At 31.1% G+C, this 17693-nt stretch overlaps 1 protein-coding gene across 1 annotated transcript in view; it reads right to left on the bottom strand.

Annotated features, from left to right (window-relative positions):
* Window positions 1–3261: 3261 nt before the first annotated feature.
* LOC126265999 (uncharacterized) overlaps window positions 3262–17693 on the bottom strand; it is a 61303-nt gene continuing 46871 nt past the window's right edge. Inside the window, exons 4-5 of the mRNA XM_049969123.1 lie at window positions 4236–4307; window positions 3262–3373 (exon numbers count right to left, since the gene is read on the bottom strand). Of these exons, the coding sequence (XP_049825080.1) occupies window positions 3262–3373; window positions 4236–4307 (184 nt within the window). The remainder of the gene's footprint in view (window positions 3374–4235; window positions 4308–17693) is intronic.

The raw sequence follows: 17693 nt of genomic DNA, 5'->3' as shown, positions 1-17693 counted from the left end.
TAATTGTTCGTTAAAGTTAAAATTGCAATTAGTAATAGAACCGACTGAAAACTGAAGGGAGGGTGGGATATAATTGTACAGAATCCAAATTTTGTCTCCCACGTTGGTCAGGCTTAAGAATAAAAATTAAAATTTTAATAAATAATTGTTCGTTAAAGTTAAAATTTCAAATAATATTAGAACCGACTGAAAACTGAAAGAAGAGTGGTATATAATTGCGCAGAACCCAAATTTCGTCTCCCACGTTGATCAGGCTTAAAATAAACTTAAAATATTAATAAATAATTTTTCGTGAATGCTAAAATTTCAAATAATATTAGAACCGACTGAAAACTGAAGGGAGAGTGGGACATAATTGCATAGAACCCCACTTTTGTCTCCCATGTAGGTTAGACTTCAGAATAAACTTGGAATTTTAATAAATAATTTTTCATTAATGTTAAAATTGTAATTAGTAATAGAACCGACTGAAAACTGAAGGGAGGGTGGGATATAATTGCACAGAATCCAAATTTTGTCTCCCACGTTGGTCAGGCTTAAGAATAAAAATTAAAATTTTAATAAATAATTGTTCGTTAAAGTTAAAATTTCAAATAATATTAGAACCGACTGAAAACTGAAAGAAGAGTGGTATATAATTGCGCAGAACCCAAATTTCGTCTCCCACGTTGATCAGGCTTAAAATAAACTTAAAATTTTAATAAATAATTTTTCGTGAATGCTAAAATTTCAAATAATATTAGAACCGACTGAAAACTGAAGGGAGAGTGGGACATAATTGCATAGAACCCCACTTTTGTCTCCCATGTAGGTTAGACTTCAGAATAAACTTGGAATTTTAATAAATAATTTTTCATTAATGTTAAAATTGCAATTAGTAATAGAACCGACTGAAAACTGAAGGGAGGGTGGGATATAATTGCACAGAATCCAAATTTTGTCTCCCACGTTGGTCAGGCTTAAGAATAAAAATTAAAATTTTAATAAATAATTGTTCGTTAAAGTTAAAATTTCAAATAATATTAGAACCGACTGAAAACTGAAGGAAGAGTGGTATATAATTGCGCAGAACCCAAATTTCGTCTCCCACGTTGATCAGGCTTAAAATAAACTTAAAATTTTAATAAATAATTTTTCGTGAATGCTAAAATTTCAAATAATATTAGAACCGACTGAAAACTGAAGGGAGAGTGGGACATAATTGCATAGAACCCCACTTTTGTCTCCCATGTAGGTTAGACTTCAGAATAAACTTGGAATTTTAATAAATAATTTTTCATTAATGTTAAAATTGCAATTAGTAATAGAACCGACTGAAAACTGAAGGGAGGGTGGGATATAATTGCACAGAATCCAAATTTTGTCTCCCACGTTGGTCAGGCTTAAGAATAAAAATTAAAATTTTAATAAATAATTGTTCGTTAAAGTTAAAATTTCAAATAATATTAGAACCGACTGAAAACTGAAAGAAGAGTGGTATATAATTGCGCAGAACCCAAATTTCGTCTCCCACGTTGATCAGGCTTAAAATAAACTTAAAATTTTAATAAATAATTTTTCGTGAATGCTAAAATTTCAAATAATATTAAAACCGTCTGAATACTGAAAGAAGAGTGGTATATAATTGCACAGAACCAAAATTTAGTATCCCACGTTGATCAGACTTAAGAATCAACTTGGAATTTTAATAAATAATTATTTGTTAATGTTAAAATTTCAAATAATATTAGAACCGACTGAAAACTGAAGGGAGAGTGGGATATAATTGCATAGAACCCAAGTTTTGTCTCCTACATTGGTCAGGCTTAAGAATAAACATAGAATTTAAATAAATAATTGTTCGATACAGTTAAAATTTCAAATAATATTAGATCCGACTGAATACTGAAAGAAGAGTGGTATATAATTGCACAGAACCCAAATTTCATTTCACACATTGATCAGGCTTAAGAATACACTTAGAATTTTAATAAATAATTGTACGTTAGTATTAAAATTTCAAATAATATTAGAATCGACTGAAAACTGACGGGAAAGTGGGATATAATTGCACAAAATTCAAATTTTTTCACCCGCGTTGGTCAGACGTAAGAATAAACTTAAAATTTTAATAAATAATTGTTTGTTAATGTTAAAATTTTAAATAATATTAGAACCGACTGAAAACTGAAGGGAGAGTGGGATATAATTGCATAGAACCCAAGTTTTGTCTCCTACATTGGTCAGACTTAAGAATCAACTTGGAATTTTAATAAATAATTGTACGTTAGTATTAAAATTTCAAATAATATTAGAACCGACTGAAAACTGAAGGGAGAGTGGGATATAATTGCATAGAACCCAAGTTATGTCTCCTACATTTGTCAGGCTTAAGAATAAACATAGAATTTAAATAAATAATTGTTCGATACAGTTAAAATTTCAAATAATATTAGAACCGACTGAATACTGAAAGAAGAGTGGTGTATAATTGCACAGAACCCAAATTTCATCTCAAGGGAGAGTGGGATATAATTGCATAGAACCCAAGTTTTGTCTCCTACATTGGTCAGACTTAAGAATCAACTTGGAATTTTAATAAATAATTGTTTGTTAATGTTAAAATTTCAAATAATATTAGAACCGACTGAAAACTGAAAAAAGAGTGGTATATAATTGCACAGAACCCAAATTTAGTCTCCACCGTTGGTCAGACTTAAGAATAAACTTGGAATTTTAATAAATAATTGTTTGATAATGTTAAAATTTAAAATAATATTAGAACTGACTGAAAACTGAAGGGAGAGTGGGACATAATTGTATAGAAACCAAGTTTTGTCTCCCACGTTGGTCAAGTTTAAGAATAAACTTAGAATTTTATTAAATAATCATCGTTATTGTTAAAATTTAAAATAATATCAGAATCGACTGAAAACTAAACGGAAACTGGGATATAATTACACTGAACCAAAGTTATTTTATCCTACTTAGGTCAGACTTAAAAATAAGCTTATTATAGTTTATTAAACAATTGTTTGTCAGGATCAAGACAACTGTTTTATACACAGAAGTTAATTTATGAGATATTATCGAGAATAAAAGACATTGTAAGAGGCTTTTCTTATACAACAAGCTTTTACCCAGTTACAAACTCTTAACAAGAACAAGTCAAATACTCCTAAACTCCAGGCACTAAAAAAGGCAGTTTAAAAATGCAAATGTGCTCATCACTTGTAAAATTAAAAGACAGAGTCAGACACGCCGGGTCGCACAAAAGAGAGCTTAAAAGACGTAAAACTTTCCGGAAGTAGATCGCATCGAAAAACTCCGTCGATCGCGATTAAACGTTTCCGACTGCGACTTTTTTCCGCCACGTCTGTTTCGCACGCTCCAACTGAATAACTCACCCCGATTGCCAGTGTATCAACTGTCGCGAGTACTCAAGATAAAATTTCGAATCCCGTTCAATTTACCGAAACGCCGCATTTACTTACTTTAATACGCAAAACGATTCTCCAACACGGAAACAACGAATGCGTCCGACGCGATTACAAATTACCCCCGCATAACGCTATTCTTTCACCCCGGCGTCTAATTCCGGGCAAAAGGTGGCAGATGTAGCCGGCATAAATTACATCCGGCTACGGACCGTCTTAATCCGTTCTTGTTTGCGCAAGAAATCGAAACGTTTCGAACAATTCAGTTGGGCCCCCTGATTAGTAATTTGCAAGGCAAATCTTCAATTAACGTTTCCAAGTCGCAGGTTTGGCCGCCACACGAAACACATCCGCCTATTTACAACGATCCGGATGGCGGTGACGGTGAATGTGCACCTAATTATTTCCGAACGTGCGGTTGGATTTGTGCAAACAATAAAATCGATGGCGTATCGGTCGGGGGTTGTTAGTCAGATATCAATCGCGTTTAACGATACGACGAACGAGCGTTCGGTTTTTGGCCACGGGATATACGGACCTTGCGAGATTTAAAATTAATAGTTGCGGTCGGCGAAAATCCGATGACGCGGGGAATATTGATAATTTGCATAAATTCTGGAGATCTGGCACTAATGTGGGTCTGGTCTTTTGTGTAAACGCGATTGGATTAGGTTTTATTAGTTAAGTTTTTCGTTAGGCATATTTATGAACTGATTTATTTTCTTGTTCCTTAAATATTCCTAACATTTAGAAATATTTATGTTAGTTGGTGTTAATCAAGAAAAAAGATAGATAAACAAACAATATAAATAAACATACTTTGCGTTGGTGTTTTTTGCTGATTTTTGTAAAAATGAGAGGCAACACAAAAGAGAAATTGTCGGACTGAAACTGAAACAAAAAATAATAAAACTTAAATAACTTATAATTAATAATAAAGGTTTCCACTATAAAATAATTTTATAATTAAACAAAAATTATAATTTGTATATATTAAAATTTTTTAGTGTGTAAGTTAGGCTTTTATTCTTCTAATATTGAGACTTAAAATGAATCTATTATAAGCACAGTCCAAATATTATAAGTATGTAATATTCCTTATTAAATAGTGTTGATAAATTGTCCATTATAAGTTGGTGGTGTAAAATATGTAAGTACTTCTCATAGAACTAGCTTATAATGAGCTACAGAAGAGACTGTTAGTCTTATATAAGTCAGTTTATTACCGACGAATACATAATATTTGTTATTAATTATATTATTTTAAAATGTATTTGAAAAGGAGGCCTTCAAAAATTGTCTATTATAAGCAAAAGTCTAATACAAGTCGATTAATTATAAGTAAGTTCTTCTGGCAGAACTTGCTTATAATAAGAAAACTTAAATAACTTATACTTATAATTAATAAAATAAGGTTTCCATAATAAAATTATTTTATATTTAAACAAAAATTATAATTTGTATATATTAAATTTTTTTAATGTGTAAGAAATGTTTAATTAGGGTATTATTCTTCTAATATTGACACTTAAAACGAATCTATTATAAGCGGAGTCCAAATATTATAAGTATGTAATATTCCTTATAAATAGTGTTGATAAATTGTCCATTATAAGTTGGTGGTGTAAAACTTGTAAGTACTTCTCATAGAACTAGCTTATAATGAGCTACAGAAGAGACTGTCAACATTAGTCTTATATAAGTCAGTTTTTTACAGACGAGTACGTAATATTTGATATTAATTATATTGTTTTAAAAAGTATTGAAAAGATGTCCTTGAAAAATTGTCTATTATAAGCAAAATTCTAATACAAGTCGATTAATTATATGTTAGTTCTTCTGGTAGAACTGACTTATAATGAGCTGTAGGGGAGACTGTCAAAATTAGTCCAATATAAGCCACAATTTATTACAGAGGAGTGTGTAAAATTTGATATTGATTACATTGTTTTAAAAAATATTGAAGAAAAGTCCCCAAAAACTTGTGTATTATAAGCAAAAGTCTGTTACAAGTCGATTAATTATAAGTAAGTTCTTCTGGTAGAACTTGCTTATAATAAGAAAACTTAAATAACTTATACTTATATATAATAAAATAAGATTTACATAATAAAATTATTTTATATTTAAACAAAAATTATAATTTGTATATATTACAATTTTTTAATGTGTAAGAAATGTTTAATTAGGGTATTATTCTTCTAATATTGACACTTAAAACGAATCTATTATAAGCGGAGTCCAAATATTATAAGTATGTAATATTCCTTATAAATAGTGTTGATAAATTGTCCATTATAAGTTGGTGGTGTAAAACTTGTAAGTACTTCTCATAGAACTAGCTTATAATGAGCTACAGAAGAAACTGTCAACATTAGTCTTATATAAGTCAGTTTATTACAGACGAATACGTAATATTTGATATTAATTATATTGTTTTAAAAAGTATTGGAAAGGAGGCCTTGAAAAATTGTCTATTATAAGCAAAAGTCTAATAAAAGTCGATTAATCATATGTTAGTTCTTCAGATAGAATTGGCTTATAATGAGCTACAATAGAGACTGTCAAAATTAGTCTAATATAAGCCACAATTTATTATAGACGAGTGTGTCAAATTTGATATTAATTACGTTGTTAAAAAATATTGAAGGTAAGTCCCCACAAAATTGTGTATTATAAGCAAAAGTCTGTTACAAGTCGATTAATTATAAGTAAGTTCTTCTGGTGGAACTTGCTTATAATAAGAAAACTTAAATAACTTATACTTATATATAATAAAATAAGATTTCCATAATAAAATTATTTTATATTTAAGCAAAAATTATAAATTGTATATATTAAAATTTTTTAATGTGTAAGAAATGTTTAATTAGGGTATTATTCTTCTAATATTGACACTTAAAACGAATCTATTATAAGCGGAGTCCAAATATTATAAGTATGTAATATTCCTTATAAATAGTGTTGATAAATTGTCCATTATAAGTTGGTGGTGTAAAACTTGTAAGTACTTCTCATAGAACTAGCTTATAATGAGCTACAGAAGAAACTGTCAACATTAGTCTTATATAAGTCAGTTTATTACAGACGAATACGTAATATTTGATATTAATTATATTGTTTTAAAAAGTATTGGAAAGGAGGCCTTGAAAAATTGTCTATTATAAGCAAAATTCTAATACAAGTCGATTAATTATATGTTAGTTCTTCTGGTAGAACTGGCTTATAATGAGCTGTAGAGGAGACTGTCAAAATTAGTCCAATATAAGCCACAATTTATTACAGAGGAGTGTGTAAAATTTGATATTAATTACATTGTTTTAAAAAATATTGAAGAAAAGTCCCGAAAAACTTGTGTATTATAAGCAAAAGTCTGTTACAAGTCGATTAATTATAAGTAAGTTCTTCTGGTAGAACTTGCTTATATTAAGAAAACTTTAATAACTTATACTTACAATTAATTAAATAAGGTTTCCATAATAATATTATTTTATAATTAAACAAAAATTATAATTTGTATATACTAAAATTTTTTAATGTGTAAGAAATGTTTAATTAGGATACTATTCTTCCAATATTAACTCTTAAAACGAATGTATTATAAGAAGAATCCAAATATCACAAGTATGTAATATTCCATATTAAATAGTGTTGATAAATTGTCCATTATAGGTTGATGGTGTAAAACATGTAAGTACTTCTCATAGAACTAGCTTATAATGAGCTACAGAAGAAACTGTCAACATTAGTCTTATATAAGTCAGTTTATTACAGACGAGTACATAATATTTTATATTAATTATATTGTTTTAAAAAGTATTGGAAAGGAGGCCTTGAAAAATTGTCTATTATAAGTAAAAGTCTAATACAAGTCGATTAATTATATGTTAGTTCTTCTGGTAGAACTGACTTATAATGAGCTGTAGGGGAGACTGTCAAAATTAGTCCAATATAAGCCACAATTTATTACAGAGGAGTGTGTAAAATTTGATATTGATTACATTGTTTTAAAAAATATTGAAGAAAAGTCCCCAAAAACTTGTGTATTATAAGCAAAAGTCTGTTACAAGTCGATTAATTATAAGTAAGTTCTTCTGGTAGAACTTGCTTATAATAAGAAAACTTAAATAACTTATACTTATATATAATAAAATAAGATTTACATAATAAAATTATTTTATATTTAAACAAAAATTATAATTTGTATATATTACAATTTTTTAATGTGTAAGAAATGTTTAATTAGGGTATTATTCTTCTAATATTGACACTTAAAACGAATCTATTATAAGCGGAGTCCAAATATTATAAGTATGTAATATTCCTTATAAATAGTGTTGATAAATTGTCCATTATAAGTTGGTGGTGTAAAACTTGTAAGTACTTCTCATAGAACTAGCTTATAATGAGCTACAGAAGAGACTGTCAACATTAGTCTTATATAAGTCAGTTTTTTACAGACGAGTACGTAATATTTGATATTAATTATATTGTTTTAAAAAGTATTGAAAAGATGTCCTTGAAAAATTGTCTATTATAAGCAAAATTCTAATACAAGTCGATTAATTATATGTTAGTTCTTCTGGTAGAACTGACTTATAATGAGCTGTAGGGGAGACTGTCAAAATTAGTCCAATATAAGCCACAATTTATTACAGAGGAGTGTGTAAAATTTGATATTGATTACATTGTTTTAAAAAATATTGAAGAAAAGTCCCCAAAAACTTGTGTATTATAAGCAAAAGTCTGTTACAAGTCGATTAATTATAAGTAAGTTCTTCTGGTAGAACTTGCTTATAATAAGAAAACTTAAATAACTTATACTTATATATAATAAAATAAGATTTACATAATAAAATTATTTTATATTTAAACAAAAATTATAATTTGTATATATTACAATTTTTTAATGTGTAAGAAATGTTTAATTAGGGTATTATTCTTCTAATATTGACACTTAAAACGAATCTATTATAAGCGGAGTCCAAATATTATAAGTATGTAATATTCCTTATAAATAGTGTTGATAAATTGTCCATTATAAGTTGGTGGTGTAAAACTTGTAAGTACTTCTCATAGAACTAGCTTATAATGAGCTACAGAAGAAACTGTCAACATTAGTCTTATATAAGTCAGTTTATTACAGACGAATACGTAATATTTGATATTAATTATATTGTTTTAAAAAGTATTGGAAAGGAGGCCTTGAAAAATTGTCTATTATAAGCAAAAGTCTAATAAAAGTCGATTAATCATATGTTAGTTCTTCAGATAGAATTGGCTTATAATGAGCTACAATAGAGACTGTCAAAATTAGTCTAATATAAGCCACAATTTATTATAGACGAGTGTGTCAAATTTGATATTAATTACGTTGTTAAAAAATATTGAAGGTAAGTCCCCACAAAATTGTGTATTATAAGCAAAAGTCTGTTACAAGTCGATTAATTATAAGTAAGTTCTTCTGGTGGAACTTGCTTATAATAAGAAAACTTAAATAACTTATACTTATATATAATAAAATAAGATTTCCATAATAAAATTATTTTATATTTAAGCAAAAATTATAAATTGTATATATTAAAATTTTTTAATGTGTAAGAAATGTTTAATTAGGGTATTATTCTTCTAATATTGACACTTAAAACGAATCTATTATAAGCGGAGTCCAAATATTATAAGTATGTAATATTCCTTATAAATAGTGTTGATAAATTGTCCATTATAAGTTGGTGGTGTAAAACTTGTAAGTACTTCTCATAGAACTAGCTTATAATGAGCTACAGAAGAAACTGTCAACATTAGTCTTATATAAGTCAGTTTATTACAGACGAATACGTAATATTTGATATTAATTATATTGTTTTAAAAAGTATTGGAAAGGAGGCCTTGAAAAATTGTCTATTATAAGCAAAAGTCTAATAAAAGTCGATTAATCATATGTTAGTTCTTCAGATAGAATTGGCTTATAATGAGCTACAATAGAGACTGTCAAAATTAGTCTAATATAAGCCACAATTTATTATAGACGAGTGTGTCAAATTTGATATTAATTACGTTGTTAAAAAATATTGAAGGTAAGTCCCCACAAAATTGTGTATTATAAGCAAAAGTCTGTTACAAGTCGATTAATTATAAGTAAGTTCTTCTGGTGGAACTTGCTTATAATAAGAAAACTTAAATAACTTATACTTATATATAATAAAATAAGATTTCCATAATAAAATTATTTTATATTTAAGCAAAAATTATAAATTGTATATATTAAAATTTTTTAATGTGTAAGAAATGTTTAATTAGGGTATTATTCTTCTAATATTGACACTTAAAACGAATCTATTATAAGCGGAGTCCAAATATTATAAGTATGTAATATTCCTTATAAATAGTGTTGATAAATTGTCCATTATAAGTTGGTGGTGTAAAACTTGTAAGTACTTCTCATAGAACTAGCTTATAATGAGCTACAGAAGAAACTGTCAACATTAGTCTTATATAAGTCAGTTTATTACAGACGAATACGTAATATTTGATATTAATTATATTGTTTTAAAAAGTATTGGAAAGGAGGCCTTGAAAAATTGTCTATTATAAGCAAAATTCTAATACAAGTCGATTAATTATGATAGACTAGCGACTGTTAATCTGTCTTTTTAGTTTGATTAAAACACTAAATTCACAATAATACGCTTTATTACAACAAACGTACTTTAACCCTCGACATCTAAAGCTTGACTGTCCGGTTCTTTCTTAAAAACTGCCCCGATTATCAAATATAAACAAATCCTTCAGATTTGTTTACAAAACAAAATAGTCTAAATAGATGTGAGCCCGTCGCATCGGTCCATCGGTGAAGATGATGACGTAAGCTAACACGGCCTTCCTGACATTGGGGCGTCCTCGCACCTTGCGCAGTTTTTTCAAAGATTCACCTGACACCGGTAATCTGTAAACATTATAACAGCAGTACAAGCTCAAAATATATTCGAAGAACTAAGCCTAAACCTCATATCATTTAACAAAATAGACTATTATGCGGCACAGTTAACAATCACTAGAAGCACAGAGGCGGCTCAACCATCAACAGGTCTGTTACACCCATGTCTCTCAAGTGCTATCAAAAGATACCATATTCTAGCCAGGAGCTCAGAGGCGGTTCAACCACTACCAGGTCTACTACCCGCTTGTCTCACAGACCCAGAACACAACAATCTAAGCCTGCAGAGCAGGGACCTTAAAAATAGCCTGCCGAGCAGGGACCTTTAAACATAGCCTGCAAAGTAGGGACCTTAAACATAGCCTGCAAAGTAGGGACCTCAAACATAGCCTGCGACGCAGGGACCTTAAAAATAGCCTGCCGAGCAGGGACCTTAATCATAGCCTACTAAGCAGGGACCTTCACATATAGCCTGATACACAGGGACCTTAAACAGCCTACTAAGCAGGGACCTTTACACACATTCACACATCAATCTTATTAAATAAAACTATATCCATCATACCTTATAGAATTTCTGTATCTGGCCAGGTTCGTAACTGTTCATGCGCTGCTATTGTAGTTCTACCTCGGCTGCCAATCCTTCGGAGTGCGTACCTCTCATTAGGTAAACAATGCGTTACCTCAAAGGGTCCGTGATACTTTGGTTTCAATTTTCCTCCATTCGACAGCTGACTATTTTCAACAACAACTTTATCACCAACAGCGTATGGTATTGCCGGCACTCTTTTCTTATTAAAGTTTGTAATTGTTCTACTGGTTACTTCGCACACGCGACTGTGAGCTTGTTGTCTAAGTATTTCAGCGTCCACATCACTTGTCTGTATTGGCACACCATTTAACAGTTCGTTAGTTGCTCTCAGACGTCGATTTTCACCAAACATTAATATCCACGGCGCGAATCCTGTCGATTTGTTCACAGTTACATTAAAATCGTCCTCAATATCAGGTAGCACTTTTGTCCATTTATTTTCGTCTTTTTCATTCAACACAGCACGCATCGCATTAAACAAACTTCTCATAACGCGTTCCACTTGTCCATTACCTCTAGGAACTCCTGTTGCAATTAGGTGTAGCTCAACAGAGTTATCATTGAGAAATTCTCGAAATTTACTCGCTACAAATGCTGTTCCCCGATCAGCTATTATTCGTTTTGGTCGACCCAATTCCATAAATAATGCATCTAATGCCTTTATAGTACATTCGGCATTTTTTTGTCTAATAGGACAAAATCGCACAAATTTAGTAAAAGCGTCTATAACCACTAAAATTTGAGTGCATTTATTAGATTTGACCAAAGGTCCGGCATGGTCAATATGCCACGTATCCATTTTACTTCGTTTTCTGTTGACACAATCCACTCCGTTTTCCAGTAAAAGATTTACCCAACACACACGATCTACAATTTGCAACATATTTGCGTACTGTTTTACCCATGCGTGGCCATATTAAGTCCTCACGTAATTTCATTAACATTTTATCAGCACCAATATGAGACGAGTTATCATGATACAGTTTCATTATCTCTAGTCGAGCTGCTACAGGTACAAAACAACGTTCGCGACCATCATTTGAACATTGTAAAAACACTAAATTGTCTTTCACTATATATCCCGTCTCATGATGCGTTTTGTTTATTATTGTCTGACAAAACACATCCTCTGATTGATATTCACAAATTGTCTTTGGTTTGTTAGCAATAATTCGTGCTGCTAAAATTCGTTTTGTCGGAGATGCTGTATTTCGACTTAAATAGTCGACATGTGCCATTTTATGTCCTGGTCTATATTCTATATCAAAATTAAAGTCCTGCAATTTTATCCACCATCTTGCAACGCGGGGGTGTAGTTCCTTTTTGAGTGCTGTAGCCCTTACTGAATTACAGTCTGTATAGATTGTAAACTTTATACCATACAGATATGTGCGAAAATACTGAGTGGCTATGGCCACTATCGCTAGAGTTTCCAAATCATAAGAATGATATCGCGATTCACAATCAGTTGTACGCCTAGAATAATACGCCACTGGATGAAGCACATTATTTAAGTCTTTTTGCATAAGTATGGCACCCAATCCAAGCGAACTCGCGTCTGTATGTAGTTCGGTAGTCAGTTCCGGATCAAAAATGTTCAAAATCGGATAAGAAGTCAATCGTTTCACTAAATCCAATCGCACATTTTCACATTCACTTGTCCACTCAAAAGTTTTTCCCTTACGTAACAGTGCAGATATCGGTGCTGTCAAAGTTGCAAAGTTTTTCACGAAACGTCTAAAGTATCCAGCCAGTCCTAATAATTGACGAACACCTTTTACATCTTTAGGAGCTGATGTTTGAGCGAGCGCGTCAACTTTTCGCGAACTAGGTTTTACCGTACCGTTTTCGATCACAACACCCAAATATTCCACAGATGTTTGGAAAAAGTTACATTTTTTTATGTTTAAAACAAATCCGGCCTTCGAAAGGGCGTCAATGACCTTTCTTAAGTTCTTAAGACCTTCTTGAATGGTTCGAGAGGGGCACAACACATCATCAACGTAAACAAACGCAATATCGTCTTTAAGTGGTCCAAGGGCTTTATCGATGGCACTTTGATAACACGATGGGGAGTTTATAAAACCAAACGGCATTCGATTGTACTCGTAAAGTCCATCTGGTGTCACAAAAGCAGTTATATGTTTTGAATTCTCTTCTATTTCAACTTGGTGAAATCCCGATTTCATATCAAGAGTACAAAAATATACAGCTTTGGCAAGGGCGTCAATCTGATCTTGTATCCGTGGTAGAGGATAATTATTACGTAATACTTTTTTATTTACGTCACGATAATCTACACATAATCTTGTGTCTCCGTTTTTCTTTTTGACAAGGACTATTGGGCTTGCATAAGGAGATTCACTTTGTCGTATTATTCCACTCTCAATTTGTTCTTTTATTATTTGTTTCACTTGTAATCTTTCGCCATATGACAAATGACGGGGTTTATAGGCCACTGGCTGTAGATCACGTAATGTTATTCTTAACTTGTTTGTTGTTACTGCGGCCGGTGTTTGACTTATTCCATTTTGGATTATTGTTTTTATTTCCTTAATAACCCACTCGTCCAGTCCTGACAAATTTAAGTCATTTTCTTCAAACGCGTATATAGCACAAATTCGTTGCCTATCACTATGATCATATACAATGTCTACACTGTTTGCATTAAATTCAATTTTAATACCTGGTCGATTTAAAACATCAAGTCCAATTAAAGCGTCAACATCACATCCCGGAATTGATCCATCTGGCACAATTAGAAAATCAATTTCTAATGTCATGGTTGGTGTACACATCACAACACTACTGCGACCCAGAGGCTTCATAACACAATTTCCTACACCAGACAGTATTTGGCAATCCGGTTGAATTTGCAAGTCTAAGGCTTTCGCTATTTTTTCGTGAAGTATTGAGACATCTGCACCTGTGTCTACTAAGTATGCTATTGAACTGATCATGGAATTGTTAGTAACCGTAGCTGATGGAAATGAACGGATAAAACGAGTGTTTTTTGCCAGGAGCACTCGTTTTGATGCCTCATGTCATTGTTTTTTACTATAGCATGTATCTTCTGAATGTCCATTCACTCCACAGATGTTACAAAACTTCTTATTTGCTGAGGTGTTGTTGCCAGACGAAAAATTTCTTTGATGTACTCCAGAAGGACCCGGCTGTACCTTTTCCGACATATTCTGTATTTTTTCCGCATTTTTGCAATCCACTGCTTTATGTCCATAGCGTTGACATCTTCTGCAGTTTCCTTGAAACGAACGCTGATCACGAAAGCTATACGGTCGTTTTCGTGACAATTCACGCTCTCGCACACCAGTGTTCAATTTATTCGCATCACAGGTAGCCAACAGTTTTAATAGTTCAGAATCACATGTAGGAGCTAGCAAGGAGATTCGATTTTTCACTTCTGTGTTTTGAATATCGTATTCAACAAGACTTAACACAACATTCCATGGAAAGTCTGAATAAAATCTTCTAATTGCTGTTAATTTGGCGTTACCGTATTCTACTAGTGAATCAAAACTTGAACTCTTAATTGCTAAACAATTTCTGATACGAGTAGCAGGAGTACCTAACTCAGGAAACGCAATTTCAAAATCTCGTCGAAAAGAAGCCCAATCTCTAATAATAGGTTTCCAATGTTGATAAAAGCGTGCTGCACGTCCTCGTAAAGCATGACCAGCTTTTAAAACAATAAGAGTATCGGATATTTCCAGCTCCTGTTGGATCCTAGTAACATCATCCATCCACTCAACCATAGTAAACGGTGTATCATCTGGGTCAAAACTTGCAAGTCGAAACTGCGCCGCCGCGGCACTTACACCTTCTGATACTGAAGCGGAAACAGGTTGCGTCTGCGCAGTCACCCTCAATGTTGCTTGAGTAGTTTGGGCGTTGGCCATTGTCGACAAAATTTCCATGATTTGTTTTTGGAAACTGTTGTTATTTTCTTGCTGCATTTTAAATAACAACGCCATATTATTGTCTGTCTCCGATACACTTTCGGTAATGTTCACAACGTTCGGACTCACTGCGCGGTCGCGTTTTTCACTATTGTCTGCCATTGTTCGTTCACAAAGAAACACAAAAAAAAATTTATTTTTTTAGGTCCTTTCTTCCGGAAATAATTCACGAGAAGATATCCCACTTCTGATGATAGACTAGCGACTGTTAATCTGTCTTTTTAGTTTGATTAAAACACTAAATTCACAATAATACGCTTTATTACAACAAACGTACTTTAACCCTCGACATCTAAAGCTTGACTGTCCGGTTCTTTCTTAAAAACTGCCCCGATTATCAAATATAAACAAATCCTTCAGATTTGTTTACAAAACAAAATAGTCTAAATAGATGTGAGCCCGTCGCATCGGTCCATCGGTGAAGATGATGACGTAAGCTAACAATTATATGTTAGTTCTTCTGGTAGAACTGGCTTATAATGAGCTGTAGAGGAGACTGTCAAAATTAGTCCAATATAAGCCACAATTTATTACAGAGGAGTGTGTAAAATTTGATATTAATTACATTGTTTTAAAAAATATTGAAGAAAAGTCCCGAAAAACTTGTGTATTATAAGCAAAAGTCTGTTACAAGTCGATTAATTATAAGTAAGTTCTTCTGGTAGAACTTGCTTATATTAAGAAAACTTTAATAACTTATACTTACAATTAATTAAATAAGGTTTCCATAATAATATTATTTTATAATTAAACAAAAATTATAATTTGTATATACTAAAATTTTTTAATGTGTAAGAAATGTTTAATTAGGATACTATTCTTCCAATATTAACTCTTAAAACGAATGTATTATAAGAAGAATCCAAATATCACAAGTATGTAATATTCCATATTAAATAGTGTTGATAAATTGTCCATTATAGGTTGATGGTGTAAAACATGTAAGTACTTCTCATAGAACTAGCTTATAATGAGCTACAGAAGAAACTGTCAACATTAGTCTTATATAAGTCAGTTTATTACAGACGAGTACATAATATTTTATATTAATTATATTGTTTTAAAAAGTATTGGAAAGGAGGCCTTGAAAAATTGTCTATTATAAGTAAAAGTCTAATACAAGTCGATTAATTATATGTTAGTTCTTCTGGTAGAACTGACTTATAATGAGCTGTAGGGGAGACTGTCAAAATTAGTCCAATATAAGCCACAATTTATTACAGACGAGTACGTAATATTTGATATTAACTACATTGTTTTAAAAAATATTGAAGATGACTCCTTGAAAACTTGTCCATTATAAGCAAAAGTCTATTATAAGTATATTAATCTATCAATTATAAGTAAGTTCTTAAATAAAATATACACTTAATATTCTATACTAAACTAATATAAAATAATATTAGTATACTGAATACTGAAATTAGATATGTATAGAATTATCTATGTTACTTATTATAATGATAGTAAATTGGCACAAGTTTCAAGGTTTTATAATGTTCTAGTTTATACGTTTAATTTAACTAAAATTTAATAAAATTAATTAAACATAAGGAAATTATAAGAAAAAATATTAAATATATTGGCATAAATATAAAAAAATTAAATATTCAACATTTATATGTACAAAAACAGTAAACTGGAAGTGGCCAAATTAAAAGCACTTACAATGATTGAGACAAGAATCTCGACAGGGTCTTGTTGTGTCGTATTCCTCCAAGAAAATCCATTTTCATAGTCCCACGTCGTCAACCTCGCACAATAAACTTTACCGCATCAAAACACACATGCACAACACCCCCACAAAAACCACTATTGCCGTTTAGAAACAGTGCCAGGAAGAAAAAATTGCCTATTTGTTACAAGTAAAGCACTTTTTGTTTTCAATTATAATTACCAATAATTTAATAAACTTAACTGTCAGTCTATTTTAGGCTGGTCGTTTGCGTGGTTAACAGGTAAGGCGACATTTTTAAATATTTCAAATTCAATAAACCTGACAACAAAAACGTGTGATTAGCGTTGAACGCGTCGCAGTCGAGCTAACCGTGCTGATATGTACACAGAAGAGTTCTGATATCGCTGATTAAAATGCACTTCATTGAAATTAATACGGGAGATAATTGATAACTGAGATATAGGATATGTGCAGTTAATTAAAAAATATGCCTTTGTTATCTGGCAATAAAAGATATTAATTAATGGGCAACTTGACAATTTATTGCAGTTCTTTTTTATATAACCAGATTTATTAATATATTTTTTTTGTCTCTCATTAGTCAATAGATACAAAGTTTTTTAATTATTTTCCTTTTAAGTTCTACTGTCAACTTTACTCAATTATAAGCAATAATCCACTACAGACAAGTCCGAATATCTGACATTGATTATATTATTTTAAATACTACAATATTAACAAATTTCCATTGTATTGAAAGTAATGAACAGCAGGAAACAATTGTTCAACATAAGCTAAAATTTATTACAACCATTAGAAATATTAATACTATTTTTATATTTTTTGTGTATCATTAAATTGTTTAGTAAAATATTTAGTGCACTTATAAAACCCGTAAAAATTGAATGCGGTTGTTAAAATTTAATATCGCCATCAAATTTTGCATATCACTGCCCGTAAAACATGCGATAATTGAATAAACCACAATAGGGCAAGGCGGAAAAACGCATCGATCGTCAGCAAAATGAAAAACTGTATTTAGTGGCCCCGGAAGTAATTTCGAAAGTGCAGTGCGCCACCACCGAGAAGCATC

Source organism: Aethina tumida, chromosome 6 (assembly GCF_024364675.1).
Source record: "Aethina tumida isolate Nest 87 chromosome 6, icAetTumi1.1, whole genome shotgun sequence".
NCBI classification, from domain to species: domain Eukaryota; kingdom Metazoa; phylum Arthropoda; class Insecta; order Coleoptera; family Nitidulidae; genus Aethina; species Aethina tumida.
This window is presented reverse-complemented; position numbering and strand designations above follow the sequence as displayed.